Source organism: Caretta caretta, chromosome 2 (assembly GCF_965140235.1).
Source record: "Caretta caretta isolate rCarCar2 chromosome 2, rCarCar1.hap1, whole genome shotgun sequence".
Classification (NCBI taxonomy): Eukaryota; Metazoa; Chordata; order Testudines; family Cheloniidae; genus Caretta; species Caretta caretta.
In genome coordinates this window covers 111,745,826-111,760,070 of record NC_134207.1, presented here as the reverse complement: position 1 = coordinate 111,760,070, position 14,245 = coordinate 111,745,826, and the positions used below count along the sequence as shown (strand labels likewise).

At 38.6% G+C, this 14,245-nt stretch overlaps 1 protein-coding gene across 1 annotated transcript in view; it reads right to left on the bottom strand.

Moving 5' to 3' along the window:
* The window catches only part of JARID2 (jumonji and AT-rich interaction domain containing 2), a 306,448-nt gene that overhangs the window by 118,447 nt on the left and 173,756 nt on the right, over window positions 1–14,245 (bottom strand). Inside the window, exon 3 of the mRNA XM_048839904.2 lies at window positions 13,416–13,557. Within this exon, the coding sequence (XP_048695861.1) occupies window positions 13,416–13,557 (142 nt within the window). The remainder of the gene's footprint in view (window positions 1–13,415; window positions 13,558–14,245) is intronic.

The window sequence follows — 14,245 nt, the reverse complement described above, 5'->3', positions numbered from 1 at the left end:
AGCCTATGATTCAAAAATCCATAGATTTTTAATCCAGAAGAGACCATTGTGATCATCTAGTCTGACCTCCTGCATAACACATCACACAACTTTCCTTAATTTATTTGTTTGAACTAGAGCATGTCTTTTATAAAAACACCCAATCTTAATTTTAAAAATAAATGCCAGTGATAGAGAATTCACCATAAGACTTAAATTGTTCCAATGGTTATAATCCTCACTGTTAAACAAAAATTGAGCCTTATTTCTAGTCTGAATTTGTCTAGTTTCAATTCCCAACTATTAGATCTTATTATGTCTTTGTCTTACATTGAAGAACTATCTATTATCAAATATTTGTCTCCTGAGAAATCAAGCCACCCCTTAACTTTCTCTTTGTGAATAAACAGTTTGAGCTCCTTGAGTCTATCACTGTAAGGCATGTTCTCCTCTCCTTTAATCATCCTAGTGCAAATCCAGCCCAATAGCCAATTGTTTTATTTATACAATTTGTTATTTTAATATATATGCACTACATTAAATAAATTCTATCTATTTCAGGATTTCCAGGGAAAAAAAAGTGTTTGTATCTAAACACTCTAGTCTCCATTCCCCTCTCTAGCATGGATAAATGCAGTTGTTCCCTCACTAAGCAAACAACTAATGCAACTTTGCATAACCCTCTCAAAATTAGAGGTGGGTAACTGAAGCACCTGGTCTATAAACAGGATTACAGTACATGGCAGTGAGCAACAGGTGAACAAAAATACATTGTACTTTGTTTCCACTAGTGAATAAATTATTCATTATACAGAAAAAGGGGAACGTCTGAGGTATTATGAATATTCCCTCCCTTCTGTAACTGAGCCCTATTACATCACTGCCCGTTATTTATTATTCTCTACATTCCACATCAATCATGACAGACACTTGAACAGGATTAACCCTCATTTATGGTTTGTGTGTATGGCGTTAATAGCCATGCACTAAGAAGCTGTTCCTCCTTAACTACGAACACAGTTTATCCCAAAAGCTCATCCATATTACTCTGACAAATTGAATTGTTTCTTATAACAAGCTAAGTATTTAAATACAAACCCATCAGCTGTTAAGAGAAAATAAAACCTTCTAAACAAGGAGAACAATGCATACATACTTACCTACTCTTACAGGCTCAACTGACTGAAGTGCTTTGAGATTATCAGAGGAAAGGTGCTATGCAAATGAAAAGCTTTGTAAGTCACAAAGAAATGAAGAAAACCAGGTTGACTCCTTGCGCACTTGCATTACACACATAAACCCCTCCCCTCCTGATCCCTCAAACCACAATTTCATTTCACTTCTCCAGTGAAGTCTGCTTAAGGGCTTGGCTATACTTACATTTTATAGCGCTCTAACTTCCTGGCCCAGGGGTGTGAAAAATCACCCCCCCCCCCCCCCCGAGCGCAGCAAGTCAGAGCGCTTTAAAGTGCTAGTGGAGCTGGATTACCAGGAGCACTGGGAGAGCGCACTCTCAGCGTTTGCACACGACCACACTCGCACTTCAAAGTGCTGCTGCGGGAGCGCTCCTGTGACAGTGCTTTGAAGTTTCCAGTGTAGCCATGCCCTTAGAGAGTGTGCATACAGACCATTAACTACAACGAGGCCAGTGTCATGAGATCACATCTGTATAGGAGAAACTAAGCGCACACACAAGTAGGGTCCGGTGCCCTAGCCGCTCTACTCTTCCTGTGATTCATTTTAACATTCAATATGGTGACTAGTCAAGATTGTCTCATAAACCAGCATGCACAATCATCGCTGCCATGTCAACCAACTGAAATTACAAGCACGGATTGGAGAGTGCAACTTGCAGAACTTAATATACAAAAAAATATTCCCTACTGGAAATTAATGGGGCGTGAAAGTTGAGACTGCTGTCACGTTTAGCTATCCTCCCCAGGACCTCAGGTTCAAGTTTCCCAACCATACTTCTAATTTCTTCCCACTCCCCACAAACAAGAATTTACTTGTTCAAAATGAAAGAAAGAGAAAGAATCTCAATTATGTAAGTATTTGAAAGAAGAACTAAAATCTTAAAAATGCCTACTAAATATGTGGATTAATTTTGTTACAACTAGAATTTGCGAATTCAAAAAATATGTTTTATTAATAGTGCTGCACAATAAAAAATAAATGCATTTATACATTTGAAAATTTTCTACAAATATGTTTTACTTGGGCCAAATAAATGAACAGCCACCTGATTACTAACATAGAACAAGCAAGATGCTAACTCCAAAAACCAGAGGATAAATGTGCTGTTTATACCAAACTTGCTCTGCATGCAGCCTTTCTGAATGAAGTAGAGCTACTGTTCCTAGAAAGTGTACAGTCATCGCTGTGCACTGCTATTCACTGACAGCAGACAAATTCCTAAAGCTATCTTTAAACAATCTGAAGACATCCAGCATGATGGCTCACACTACTTTGAACAATACTGTTAACCTCCTCAACTGAGGATCACAGCATTGCCTGAAATTAGACACCCATCCATGTACGAGCATTCAAAACCTGATGCAAGTTATTTTCTTCTCCTTTGGTGATAAAAAAAAGCAGTGATTATCCTTTAATGAGTAGCTTTTTTAGGACTTCTAGGTCTTCAATCTGCAAGCACTGTCCACCACAACAGATGGATGGTCTCAAAATTTTACTGTCTTTTAGTCATTTGCCAGGGTTTCATTTTATTGGTGGAGATGGTCTGAAACAGGCTAAGATTGCTTCTGCTCACATGGGTACTGGAATGCAACCCAGTAAACAACAGATTTGGTGTTTTTAACACAGCATTTTAAAACATTTAACAAAAATCCTAGCAAATACAAGAACAAAAGCAATACTTCATGGCCATATTTTTGCTTCCAAAATGGTAGAAAAATTTTGGCACCTATTTATTCATATACATTTGGAAAGTAACACTGCTATTACTAGAAGCAAACTGAAATATCCTCATGCAAGTGGTCCCTTTAATAACATACACAAGAAACCAAACATATATTTGCTGGCAAGACCAACAAAAACTATGCAAGTTAAGCCAGATGTCATAATAATGAAGATCATAAAGACTTCTAAGTACTTAGAGATTACTTTAAAATAAAATACAATACAATATGGGCCAAGTTTTTCAAAACTGCCTCAACCCAGCCTCTCTTGGCACACACAATTCAGTTGCTTGTCTGCATTTTGAGACAAAAATGATGAAGTTTACATGTGGAAATTTAGCAAATTTAATAAACAAACACACAAACATTCTCAAGTAAACTGAAGTGATCACCACATGCAAAAGTGACCATATTTTGAAAGCATGGTCCCATGTTCTTATTCTTCTATAAATTAGATTTCCAGTGGTTGGACTGATCCAGAAACCTTATGAGTAAAGCTTTACCAAGGTGAACTGATTTAAAATCAAGTTGATTTAAATAATTGGTTTTAAAACATTATTTAAATCAGCAAGAAGGAAACCTTGATTTAAATAATCCATCTTAATTGTGTTTAGCATTTGTACTTTTTAGTTATTTTCCTAAAGAAAGGTTGATTCTCATCCGCTGGTAACCACTAAAACATGTTGTTTTGCAACTAAATGTAGCCCATATACTAAATGTGGTGCTTCTTTTCACTAATCAGGAGGATACACTACATCCATAGACATTTATTTAAGAAATTATACAGCTTAACTTACATTTATCCAGATTTTTAGTTTTTACATTTTTATGAGAAAATGGTGAAAGATGTATTTCTTATTTACTAGATGATTATTAATTTTTTACTTGTGATACGAGTTAAGTGCTATACAGACTGGAACTAAAATTCAATAAAAATACACAAAAACAGCATTTTAAATTTTTTAATTAACTAAACCTACCTTAAATGTGCTAGATACATAGGTGGGGAATTTTTGCATTATAACTAATTGAATTACTAAACAAGGGCGGTGTTATCTGTAATTAGTGTATTGAACTGATTGTTTCTGGTTATCATGTTTGTCAAGATTTTAGAACTAATAGATCTGATCCTCTCATATCTAGTTTTTATTCAAAGATTGGAAGAGGGGGAAAAAGGCTTTCCTGCTTTTTCAACTCACAATTCTTTTATTAACTTTGAGTGAACTAGTCACTGAAGTGAATAAGTTGAATAAAGTGAAATGAAGAAAATATTCTCCCTGAAATGGCAGAAAAGGCTACTACTGTCAAAAACTGGTTTATTACTTTAACAATCTCTAGTTTCAGGTCCCTAGCCAGTGACTTCCACCAATTCAGTGGTTTGAACTTGGCAGCAAACGTACTGTTTAATATAATTTTTGTATTTATTTTAAATTATTTTATGCAATTAAAATAATTTTAGGCCTTAACATTTGAAATTTAATTTTAAATAGATTTTTAAAAGATACACCATATGTAATGTAAATTAAAAAGTCAATTGAAAAAAGAAATCTGATTTAAAGAATAAATCCCGTATTACAAATATTTCCTTCCCTTCCTACCACCATCCAGCTGGGACATTGAAAAATTGTATCTTAAAAAAATTAGAAGTTGTGCATTTTTAGTGCTTTTCCATAAGTTTTGCTATTTTTACTACAGAAGACACATGTGGGGGGGGGCACTGCTGGTTTATTATAAAGACAATTTTCTCTGCTTCCCTGTTAACTTGGTTTTGTAGAAAACTCTCCAACCAATCTGCAGCCAAGGTGTTAGCTACCTTACTGAGGCAGCAACTTCAAAGGGTAGTTGGGCTAATATTGTTGAGGAAAATCAATCAAGTTTAAATCGAGATAGTTATACTGGTAAACTCGACCTCCACTCCCACTCCCAATGTGGCTTTTTTGTTTATGTTGCTTGGAAAAGTGTTTAAAATAAGCTGGGGTTGGGTGCGGGGGAGGAAGAGAGTCTCCCTTATGCAAGAATCAGTGTCCACATGGGGAGCAGGGAGGGACTGCGCAGAGAGCAGTGTTACACTAATATAACTTGTGAAACTTTACTGTGTAGATAAGTCCTAAAAAATGCTCAGTTGGAGTCATTTTACTGTTTTAGATGATAGCCTTCATGATGTCCCTCTTTCATTTTGTCGTAGGGTAAGCTCGACTCAGTAGCTCTTTCAAGCAGGATTTCTGTTTTCATTTTCATTTCTTAGCAGCAATGTGATTGGCCTTCTCTCCTATTCATCGTTGCAGGAAAAATCCATTTCCTAATCTTTCCAAAATAAATTTTAGCAGAAACAATTTCCACTATATGAACACAGTGTAACATCATCATCTGGGAAATGCTCATGCCCACTTACAACTGGAAAATGAAAAGCAAAGCTCACACACATACACATGGAGTTTCTCTCTGCCATATGAAAAATATGGAGTGTGTGTGTGTGTGTGTGTGTGTGTGTACACACACACACACACACTCATACTCACATACATACACACACGTAAAATTTTTAAATGAAAGTCATCATGAAATGTTAGGCTTCATGATTCTAAGGAAAGGAAGGAGTGAGAGCAGAAGAATAAGAACAATGGACTTCAAAAAAAGGAGACAAACTTTGAAAACTAACAGCTTAGGTTCCATAGGTAGAAAATCTGAGAAAAGGAGTCCATGAGAGCTAGTAGTTTCTCAAAAACAATATTTATGGCACAACAGCCTACCATCCCAACGCGAAGGAAAAAATAGTAAGAGATCATAGAATATCAGGGTTGGAAGGGACCCCAGAAGGTCATCTAGTCCAACCCCCTGCTCGAAGCAGGACCAATTCCCAGTTAAATCATCCCAGCCAGGGCTTTGTCAAGCCTGACCTTAAAAACCTCTAAGGAAGGAGATTCTACCACCTCCCTAGGTAACGCATTCCAGTGTTTCACCACCCTCTTAGTGAAAAAGTTTTTCCTAATATCCAATCTAAACCTCCCCCACTGCAACTTGAGACCATTACTCCTCGTTCTGTCATCTGCTAACATTGAGAACAGTCTAGAGCCATCCTCTTTGGAACCCCCTTTCAGGTAGTTGAAAGCAGCTATCAAATCCCCCCTCATTCTTCTCTTCTGCAGGCTAAACAATCCCAGCTCCCTCAGCCTCTCCTCATAAGTCATGTGTTCCAGACCCCTAATCATTTTTGTTGCCCTTCGCTGGACTCTCTCCAATTTATCCACATCCTTCTTGTAGTGTGGGGCCCAAAACTGGACACAGTACTCCAGATGAGGCCTCACCAATGTCGAATAGAGGGGAACGATCACGTCCCTCGATCTGCTCGCTATGCCCCTACTTATACATCCCAAAATGCCATTGGCCTTCTTGGCAACAAGGGCACACTGCTGACTCATATCCAGCTTCTCGTCCACTGTCACCCCTAGGTCCTTTTCCGCAGAACTGCTGCCTAGCCATTCGGTCCCTAGTCTGTAGCTGTGCATTGGGTTCTTCCGTCCTAAGTGCAGGACCCTGCACTTATCCTTATTGAACCTCATCAGATTTCTCTTGGCCCAATCCTCCAATTTGTCTAGGTCCTTCTGTATCCTATCCCTCCCCTCCAGCGTATCTACCACTCCTCCCAGTTTAGTATCATCCGCAAATTTGCTGAGAGTGCAATCCACACCATCCTCCAGATCATTTATGAAGATACTGAACAAATCAATATGGTTCCATTAGGAGATCTTTAATAACCCCAAACAAATAAAAAGAAATCCTACAAAAAGTGGAAATGTGGACAAATTGCTAAGGATGAGTGCAAAAGACTAGCACATGCATGTAAGGGTGAAATTACAAAAGCTAAGGTACAAAGTGAGTTATACCTAGCAAGGGACACAGAAGACAATAAAAAGAGGTTTTAGAAAAATATTAGGAACAAGAGAAAGGTGAAGGAAAATGTATGTCCATTACTTAGCTGGGTAGAAGAGCTAAAAAAGGATGACATCAAGAAGGCTGATGTATTTAATGCCTATTTTGCTTCAGTCTTCACTAAAAAAGTTAACGGTGACCAGATGCTTAAAACAATATTAACAACAACGGGGAAGGAAAACAAGCCAAAATAGGGAAAGAACAGGTTAAAGAATATTTAGACAAGTTAGATGTATTTAAGTCGGCAGGGCCTGATGAAATTCACCGTATGATACGTAAGGAACTAGCTGAACCAATCTTGTAACCATTAGCAATTATCTTCAAGAATTCAGAGAACAGTTAAGGTCTCAGAGGAATGGAAAATGGCAAATATGGTACCTACCTTTAAAAGGGGGAACAAAGAGGACCCCAATCCTAACTTGATGACATGGACAGATACTGGAACAAATTATTATCCAACCAGTTTGTAAACACCTAGAGGACAACAAGGTGATAAATACTAGCCAGCGTGATTTTGTCAAGAACAAATCATGTCAAACCAACATAATTTCTTTGACAGTGTTACTGGCTTAGTGGATAGGGAAGAAGTTGTAGAAGTGATTTATCTTCATTTTAGCAAATGTTTTCACACAATCCCACGTGACATTCTCATAAGCAAACTAGAAAGATACGGACTAGATTAAATTACTATAATGTGGGTGCACAACTGGTTGGACAAAACATACTGAAAGAGTAGTTATCAATGATTTGCTGTGGAAATGGGAGGGTGCATCTAGAGGGATCCTGCAGGGGTCTGTCCTGAGTCAGGTACTATTCAGTATTTTCATTAATGACTTGGGTAGAGGAGAGAGTATGCTTATAAATTTGCTGATGACACCAAACCGGGAGGGGTTGCAAGTACTTTAGAGGACAGGATTAGAATTCAAAATAACCCTGACGAATTGGAGAACTGGTCTGAAATCAACAAGATGAAATTAAATAAAGACAAGTGCAAATTACTATACTTGGGAAGGAAAAATCAAATGCACAACTACAAAATGGGGAATAAATGGCTAGATGATAGTACTGCTGAAAAGGATCTGGGGGTTACAGCGGATCACAAATTAAATATCACTCAACAATGTGATTGTAATCCTAAAAAACCCTCCATGCCAAATGACAAAGGGTTCACTGTTGTTACACCAACTCATATCCAGCCTGACAAACTCACTACACTTAAAACACTGCTTTCAATAATTTATGCACAAAGGGTTGTATAAGGTGTCTAGTGGAAGCTTACTTCTAGTGGAAGTTGATGCACCCAATCACTGTGGGATGTGTGTATGGGTGATGTTTAAGAAGTTGTATGTATGTACTGAAAATACATTTAGAATCTGTGTCCCTGGCAAGGTAGACAAGCAGGTTTTGCCAGACAAAGGGGATGGGGAAATCACCTATCTGCCTTGTCTCCCATGCATATTAAACATTGTAAAACCAACACAAAGTAAGTCCCATTTGTAAAAACAACAGGAAAAACAGGTTGACAGAGGGATCTGAACTCAACAGGGAAAAGCATCCTGACTCTGGAGACAAAAAGAATGGACTTTGGGGTATAAGAACAAGGTACCAGAACTCCTCTTTTATCTTGTAGTTGAAGGGGTAACCAGGCAGTGCAGTTTTGCCAATGAAAACAGGGATCTCAACCAATTTAATTTGAAACACCGCAAGAAAAGGTTTGGGTGAGATCAGGCTGCTTTAGACAAGGATTGTAACCTTTTAAGTTTTAGTCTCTGGAGAGTGTGTTATACTTTTGTTTTATTTGTAACCATTTCTGTTTCCATTATCTTTACTCATTCGCTCTTAAATCTCTACCTTTGTTAATGAGCTTACAACATTCTTGTAATATTATGAATACATCTCAGTGCTGTCAGATTAAGCAAAGCTGGAAACCTGAGTTGTAACCTTCCAGTCGCATGTACACTGTCTGTTTGGGAGACAGCTTCCCTGATCATTTCTGAGTGCGCCCACTGACAGGGCCTGGACACTACAGGGAAACACTCTTTAAGAGGGATCAGGGATTGGGATGCACCTCATGTAAACCTGCAAAGCAAAGCAGGACCAGCAGAGTCCTGAGGAGAATGCTTAAGTAGTTGAAAGGCCAGTGGTGTACAGACACTGACATCCAGCTCCACAAGAAAGACTCCCTCATAACAAGGTAACTCAGAGTCTTGGACGTTCCGAGTGATGCAGTTGTGAAAAGGCTAATAACTGTACCATTCTACTCAGCACTGGTGAGGCCTCAGCCGGAGTACTGTGTCCAATTCTGGGTGCCACACTTAAGGAAAAATATAGACAAATTGGAGAGTCCACAGGAGAGCAGATTTAAAAAAAAAAAAAAAGATAAAAGGTTTAGAAAACCTGACCTATTAGGCAAGTTTAAAAAACTGGGCCTGATTAGTCTCGAGAAAAGATGACTGAGGAGGGACTCGATAACAGTCCTCAAATATGTTAAAGGCTGTTATAAAAAGGACAGTGATCAATTGTTCTACATGTCCACTGAAGGTAGGACAAGAAGTAATCCCCAGCAAAGGAAATTTAGTTTAGATATTAGGGAAAATGTTCTATCAGAATTGTTAAGTATTGGAATAGACTTCCAAAGGAGGTTGTGGAATTCTCATCATTAAAGATTTTTAAGAACAAGTGAGACAAACACCTGTCAGAGATGAACTTGGTCCTGCATCAGCCAGGGGACTGACTAGAAGAAATCCAAAAATTACTTACAAACCTTCATTTCAATTACCCCTACGATCATCAATCAAATCCAAACAGTAGTGCATCTCTACAACTGTCTTCTTGGTAGCCTAAATTAAAAGGACCAACTGCACTCTTCTATTCCATTTCATGTCATGCTTTCATGACTGCAGTTTCAGCACAGCCCAGGCCTGACATTTCTGAAGAAGTCCTCAGAAAAATTTGGCCAAAAGCCTGAGGTTAGCCAAGTGAAGCAGTGCTCCATTTTCTAAACAGTTACTCTCCCGTGTATACCTTATGTATAAACACTGGCTGGAATACAAAGCATTGCCAAATATAGCCTGAACTATCAACAAGCCCAGTGCAGGTTCAGGTAACAAAGACTATTTCAACTTCAGTAAGAAATGCAAAATAAACAATAAAGAGTTGTAAAAGCATTCGGATTGGGGTGTGATGGGAAAAGAAGAATCCTTTAACAGATAAATTTGAATTGAAATTCAGTTAGACTTTTTCGCTTACTAAACTACATAACCACGAAATCTTATATCTGTCCGTATTTATTTTGAATAGCCATCCAAATTCCTCTTCTCTATATATCATTAAATAAGACAAGAGAACAGGCTATACAAGTTATCTTTCACTGTATAGAAGATGGGTTCAAGTTTCCCAAAACCTCCCTCCCCTTGCAACACACACGATAAATAGTGATTTACATATATACATAGTTCAAAACAGTGCTACCAGACACTAAGCCTACTTTATTAAATAGCACAGGTCCCAAGGGTGTATACTTCTCTATCTATGCAAACATTTAAATTTGTTCCATTGTGTATGCTGCTCGTCATAATGTGTGGCATTTCTCAAAGACCAAGAACAATGCACATTGTTATTATGGGAGTGAGAAAATTGTGGATAGTCTGACTTTGGCATGTTCATCATTTAAATGCATATCTCAGCTGGCAACAGGCCATCAGTCTTGTTCAAAGCTGAAAAGGAACACTGAGAAGGTTGGCCACTGGGGGGTATAATTTCCTAAATGTCATCAGCTCAGAAGCAGAGGAACAAAATGGTACCAGATATAATATAAAATATTAAATGGAGAAAAGGGGATAGAGAAATAGAAAAGAGGGCAAAGAATGTGGTAGTTGGGGGAAGGGAGAAAAAGCAGCACAGAACAGAAGGGCAAAATCAGAAGGCAGACAAACGCACAGAGAGGGAGTCGGAAAGTAGACAAAAAAAAAAGAGTGTGAGAAATACATAAAACAGGAAGGTTCTATATAAAGGGGAATTCCACAGGCAAAAAGGATTGGTGGTGGAGGTTTGTTTTTTTTTTTGTTCTCGTGCTTCTCTATGATAAGTGAAGTAAAACTGAAATGTTTCTCCCACTTCCACAAAAGCCCAAAAATTAGGGATTTTTCAGCTTGGCTTTTTTTTTTTTTTTTTTAAATCTCAAAAGTATCAAGTTACTTATTTTTGTTCCTTGGAGGCCCAAAAAATTGGAGTGGGGACTTTCACATCCCTTAACAGCGGTGGTGTTGCACCATTAACAAAGGCCTCCTCCCAGTTATATATATATATATCTAGTGTTTGAATTAAATAGGTATTTAAAAAAAAAAGTTTTGAATGCTATTTCTAAAAACCCCATTACCACCCACCCGTCCAGTTTTACTTCCTCAGTCCTTGTGATGTCACAATTCCACTAGTTCCTGAATCACATGCCGAGTCTCCCAGGAAAAATATGATAAACAATACTTAAATTTCTAAGCAGAAAGACTTTCAAGCCTTCTTTATACCTCACATAAAAAAGGGAAAAGGGAACATAGCTAATTCGTTTCTCCTTTGCAGGTTACCTTCCACACTTCTATGGTGCAACTTGCCCTTGCAACATTTCTATCTATACAAAATACTAAATGCAGATTTTGTCCCGAGACATATACAGGAGCACGCATGCATATCCAAAGGCAAGCTTTGCTCATTTAATTTTGGGGGGGACCATTCTCTTTACCCCCTTTCTCGGACTTCCCCAGAAATTCCCAAACTAATTTTGAGGTTACCTAGGAAACAGAAATGTGAAAAGTCTGTTTTGTGTTTTAAGTAGATATTTATTTTTAAATCCATTTTGCTTTGGGGGGGGTTATTCTGGTGTGGTTTTTTTGCAGGGGGAGCAGGGGATTTATAAGAAGGCTTATACATTTAAATAGTTAGCCCTCAGTAAATGTTGATTTCACTTGACATGCAGAAATATGAAAAAAAAAAATATCTATCAACGACAGTCATCAAGTGCAGCCTCCCCTGCACCTACTGGCTGCAGGGATCCAGGGTCAACAGCCCCACTGTCACCCAGGGAGCTCTCTGCAGCCTGCTGTTACAGTCCTGCTCTCTCACTCAATGGCTGGGAGCCATCCCTGGGCAGGAGCCATTCAGCAGAGGGACGACCTCACCTGCATTCAGGGATCATCCTGCTCCTTGTGGCCCTAGCTGGGAGTCTCTGCTTTGCCAGACCAGGACCACAGCGACCCACCCACTCATCTTGCACCCAGGTGACTTGCGCCCCTTGACAGCGCTGGGAACACGCAGTCAGTGTTGCCCTAACCCGATCCCCTTTTGTTTCCCAAAACGGTGAAAATTCAAATCAATAAAAATAAAATGCTTAAAACCCATAATTACACACAACTGAGAAAAATAAAACCGATAAAAAACGTTTAAAAATAAAAATTGGTATTATCCATTGAAATTACAAAAAAATAGAAGTCAAATTTTGCCAAAACCTTATTTATAAGGCATTTTTCAGTCAGACAATTTTATTTCTTTCTTTATACAAGAGGGGGAAAAAACCCTGACCTCTGCCTGCACTTTCAGCATATTTTCTACAAAAAATTGGCTTAAACCCTGCAATTTTAACCTACATTTTACACGTTTAGGAATTGGCCAAGATTGTAGCATAATGAGAATTCAACAGAGTCTTCATAACTGATTTCTAAGGAATAGGAGCCAGATTGCCAGAGCATTAGCCCAGAGTAATATTTACAGACAATAACCTACATCTTTATAGTGAGGCTCACTATACAGCTAGTATTCTGAGGCCTCATTTATTTTAAACCTCTTTAACATGTAACCATTTTAACTTTCAAAGCAAATCTAAAGGTAATTCTAATTTAATGACACAAATGTATCTTGTTTGTTGAAATTACATTATCTGGATCCAGTAAACTAATACACAGACATTTACATTGACAGACCCAAAAATACCGAGTAAAGATTTCATTTAACAATCACACAACTGCAGTAAAATGACAGCGACATTGCCATGTTTTCCGCTGCTAAACTACAGAACACCCACTTTGTAAAGGATGCAGGACAATGAACCCAAAATGCAAACTTATCCCTATAGCTGTATGAAACACTCTACACCCGAAAATCTGTTTATGGTATGGGAGATTTTGGCATACGTTCAATGCTACTCTTAAAAAATTATTTGAGTTCTTAACCACCACCACCAGACATGCCAAACATCTTGAAAAAAACGCAGAAATTGGGCTTGGTTTTGGCTTAATTGGCTTGTGAGTTGCTTTTTGGTTAGTTTTTGGCTTGTAGCTTTTTTTTTTTTTTTTGGGATCCACTCCTGGCAGGGCGGGCGGGGGTTGGGGAGGGAAGAAAGAAAGAAAGTCAGGGGTGCATACTGAGCCCACCACAGTCCCAGACTGCATGCCGGGGGGATCTAGTCAGAGTGTTGGGGTTCTTAGGGATTGGATTGTTTTGGCCTTGTTTTGAAATGGGATTAGCTTGATTTTTGGCTTCTTGTGAAAATCAGGGTGCTTACTTACTGTGTGAAAGTTGGCAACTGTGAACGCCACTAACCTTTTCCTTGACGGTCCTTCTTCAAAATCTGAAGAACTAACATCATTGCTAGTTGAGGACACTTGCGATGCATCGTCCTTCTCGTTCTCTGACTGTTCTGATCCTGGTCCTAATCCCTTCGATGGGCCATTAGTGAGAAGTCCTGTAAGGGTGAGACAAACAGTACAGAATGTTCAAAATATGCATTAATAATACTGAACAGGCCAGGAGAAAGTTCACACAGGATACCAAGAGCAAATACAAGGCTCCAAAACTCTTTCCTTGCAAAAATGAGCATCCCTGGTAATAAGAACGGCACTACTGGGTCAGACTAAAGGTCCATCTAGCCCAGTATCCTGTCTTCCAACAGTGGACAGTGCTAGATGCCCCAGAAGGAATGAACAGAACAGGTATTCCAGTTAGAAACTGATGAATCTGCAGATATTTAGCTTAGTGGAGAACTGCAAACGTCCATTACAAATCAGCGTACAAAGGGTCAAGAAAAGTGCTTGGGGGTCACACTGAAAATCTTTTCCCATCCCTTAAAAATGGCATAATTTTATCAGCATAATTTCATCTCTGTGTTACAGAATTTATACAAGTTACTGTATCTGGCATTAATAGGGGTCATTTGCATAAAGCTCTGCATCAATATAAAAATAAATTATGTGGACAATTTCTATTTCTCCTCTTCATTCTGCTGCTTCCAACCATTGCAATTTATGATGCGTTAACCATTTTAAGTCCCAAAGGTGTGATAACATAAGGTCTGTTTCCCTTGACTCTCCTATTTGCCTAGCCAAGTCCCACTCAGCTACAGTGGCTGCGGGTGATGAGACAAAGCTACACAA